Source organism: Mesoplodon mirus, assembly GCF_964341445.2.
Source record: "Mesoplodon mirus genome assembly, chromosome: 15".
Taxonomy (NCBI): domain Eukaryota; kingdom Metazoa; phylum Chordata; class Mammalia; order Artiodactyla; family Ziphiidae; genus Mesoplodon; species Mesoplodon mirus.
Window position 1 is genome coordinate 36,041,214 of NC_138991.1, and position 3,459 is coordinate 36,044,672.

General features: G+C 53.1%; 1 protein-coding gene across 1 annotated transcript; it reads left to right on the forward strand.

Annotated features, from left to right (window-relative positions):
* Positions 1 to 1,267: 1,267 nt before the first annotated feature.
* Positions 1,268 to 2,950, forward strand: CCL24 (C-C motif chemokine ligand 24; the record flags this gene model as incomplete). The annotated part of the gene is made up of 3 exons (XM_082644117.1): positions 1,268 to 1,346; positions 1,587 to 1,704; positions 2,782 to 2,950. The coding sequence occupies exons 1-3, from the start codon at positions 1,274 to 1,276 to the stop codon at positions 2,948 to 2,950; spliced, it is 360 nt and encodes a 119-aa protein (XP_082500243.1). The 5' UTR covers positions 1,268 to 1,273.
* Positions 2,951 to 3,459: the final 509 nt, after the last annotated feature.

The following is a 3,459-nucleotide window of genomic DNA, read 5'->3' on the forward strand; positions in this document are numbered from 1 at the left end:
GGTGAAATGGAGAGGATGCGAAGGGTTTGGGAATGGAAGCAGCAGTGACAAGAGTCTCTAAACATGGGGTCCCAGGCTGGGAGTCTGGAATGGGGGCGGAGGGTGGGTGGGTGGCATGTTCCACTCTGTCTGACACCTGAGCCGAGTATTATGGTTTACAAAGCCCCAGTGCGGTCCCCACTGCCTTTCATCTTCCAAACCTCAGCACAGCCAACCTCACACTCCACAAGTGCATGCACCACTCTCCCCCCAGAAGAACTGGCCAGTCCTCCCTATGTGCCTCACTCCCTCACACATACCCATTGTCTCAGATTGGGGTCCCCAAAGGAGACCCTGAGACGAGGATTCGTGGGCCAGTCGTTTATCAGGCAGAGCTTCCAGGGGAAGCCAGTAGGGGAGGGGGAAGCAGACCCCGAAGGGGAGGGGACAGCCAAGTCTTGCCTCACAGAGGGAAACTGGCTCCACCCCTCCAGGAACTCGAGAAACAGTACATGTCACGTTGGACCTGGAGTCTGTACCCCTCCAGCAGGCATTGGTCAAGGGCTTCCCTGAGGATGTAAGTTTCCAGGCACTTCCCACTTTCCTAGAGCCTGCAGGCTAGGTGGCTCCGGCAGCTTGGGGGTTGGGAATGCAAGGTCACCAAGAGCCGGTGCCGCATGAACATGGGAGGGGGGTCCGAGGAGATAGTAATGAACAATGACGGCATCTGCTTTCCTCTATGCCCACTCCGCCAGCACCTGTAATAGTTGATTCTGCACACTTGATCTCACATCTGCCTCCACAGTAGAAGCCTGGCACATGGCACATGCTTAACAAGAGTTGGTGAATGAATGAATGAATGAGTGGAAGGAGAGAGGATAACTTTACTCATTTTCAGATGAAGAAACTGAGGCTCAGTGAAGTGAATGACTTACCCAGGGTCCCACAGGAAATGAGCAGTGCAGCCAGGATCCCCATCGTGCATCCAACGCATTTGCACTTCACCCTCACAGGGCAATGCCCTCCCCCCGAGCCCTTTCTTAGAGTACAAGATAACCCCTGACTCAGCTAGCAACGACTTCCTTTTTGCGGATCTCAGAGGCTTCTAGGACTCTGAAGGAGGGGAGGGGAAGGCTCCCCGGGGAGGCTATATAAGCACATGTTTCCTCCTAGCTGCCCTGGTAAAGGCCAGAGGGTATCTGGAGTGCTCGCAGGGAACCACGCCCCTTGTCCCAGCCCCGCCCCTCCTGCCCCCAGCTTTGAGCTCTGAGCTGCCTTCTCTGCTCTCCAGGACATGGCAGCCCCCATGACCATGGCAACCAGCCTCCTGCTCATGGCGCTGTGCACCTACTGCATTGTCCCTGCAGGTAAGATCTCTGACCCCACCCTGGGTCTCTCACGCAGGACAGCCGTCCCAAGGGCATGGCTGGAATGGCACAGCAGAGGATGGAGGACCGAGCAGCCTGGGTCTGGAGGGGACTGCTGAGAAGGGGGCAGCCCAGTGGCTGGACTGGAGGTGTTTAGTGCAGGGGACGGGCTCCATGTTGAAGCCCAGAGTCTAGAGCAGGCTGGCAAAGAACTTGGCTCTTCGCTCTCCTGTCTTTTAGGCTCCATGATCATCCCCCCTTCCTGCTGCATAGCCTTCATTTCCAAGAAAATTCCTGAGAGACGAGTAATAAACTACCAGCTGTCCAACAGGAGTGTCTGCCCCAAGGCAGGAGTGATGTAAGAAACTACTGCTCCTCAGCCACCTGGCAGGAGGTGGGCAGGGAGACATGAGCCTTCAGGATCACTGAGAGCCCTGCTCTGTGATCCTGGGGAGGTCACCTCACCTCTCTGAGCCTCAGCTTCCTCATCCGTAAGATTAGGAAGAGGATTCAGAGTCAATAATCATGTATTGAGCACCAAATATATAAGAGGCACCATTCGGGCCATATAACATTCCCTTATCTAACCCTCTCAGCCATTCTATGAGCTAGGATTGATTATCCTCATTTTACAGGAGGCAATTAAGGCTCAGAAAGGTGACCTATTCAAGGTCACTTAGGACTCCAGATAACTTCAGAGTTACAAGACAGCAAATGTGAGCTCACTGTGTAAACAGTGGCATGCCCTAGAAATGTGATCTCTTCTTAACCCAGAAGGTAGTATTTATAATGCATAATCCTTTACCTGTAGTGAATTGTTTAAAGTTGTTAATACTTGTTTAATTTTTTTTACACTATAGCATTTATGCAATGGTTTACAGAATTCATGGAATTATTTTTATCAGTATGGAAATTAATTAAAACTTTGAATCTTAATTTTGTCTGCATCTTTGAGAAAAAAAATTAATTATTAACCGTAATTTTCCCCACTGGCTCCAGACCCAGCTCCACAGCCTGGCATCCACCGCTCGGAGCTGGCTTGGAAAATGGCATCCCACTGCCCACTCCCAGCTCTGGCATCCTTATCGGCCACGCTTCCTTGCACACTGTGCGAACTGGAGGTCTTTTTTCTTTGGGGTTTTCAATGCATCTTCTCTCGTCCCTGTGAGCAGACATTGTGTCTCTCTCTTCAGACCCAGTGTTATCTACAGGCAGGGCTGGGCCTCCCCCATATGACAAGGAGGTTACTGAATGTGAACGTGAGGTTATTGAAACAAAGAGATGCAGACGCACAGAGAGGAGACATTGTGTCAGGAACCTGCCAGGAGGCTGGGACAGCAGCGTGTCCTCTGGGCTTCCACATGACCTCCTCAGAAAGTGAAGGGATCCAAACCCCCTGCCAGACCTCACATGTACCCTGTCACTCTTCCCACAGCTTCACCACCAGGAAGGGCCAGAGGTTCTGTGGCAACCCCAAGTTGCTGTGGGTCCAGAGGTACATGAAGAACTTGGATGCCAAGCAGAAGAAAGCCTCCACTAGGACCAGAGTGATGGGTGCCAAAGTCGCTGTCCAGAGGCACCCTGCCAACAGTACCTTCATTTAACCCCTGCCCGGCCCCTAGCCCTGAGCTTGGGCCTGGGTCTCGCCTCCTAAAAGGCTGCTTGGGGCCTGGTGAGCCAGCGGTGATAGGCAAAGGGCTAATGGTTTTGTTTCTTAGCATCATTCTCAGGGGATGTGTCTAATCTGTTTTAAAAACCCAAGGCAGGGGAGGCCTGCTCCTGGGGGCTGAATGAGGGCTCCAAGCATCCCGGGCCTCTTGCCTTTCCTGACCTGGGGGAGAAGGTCCCAGAAGGAGGGCCATGGCGGTCCTTTGTCCTCACCCTGAGCTGGAGCTGGCACTTCTCTGACTTCTGGGTTCCATCAGAGCCCAAGTGCATGAGTCCTACCCTACAGACAGACTCTGCTTGTACCTTAGCCTGCAGCTGTCTTCTATGGGCCCTCTGGTCTTGCAGTGGAGCCTACAGGCTGTCTGCCTATCTGTCTGGGGATGGGTGACCTCTCAACACCCATAGCTCTCCATTACAGTGGGGATGCTCCTGGCCTGTCCCACTT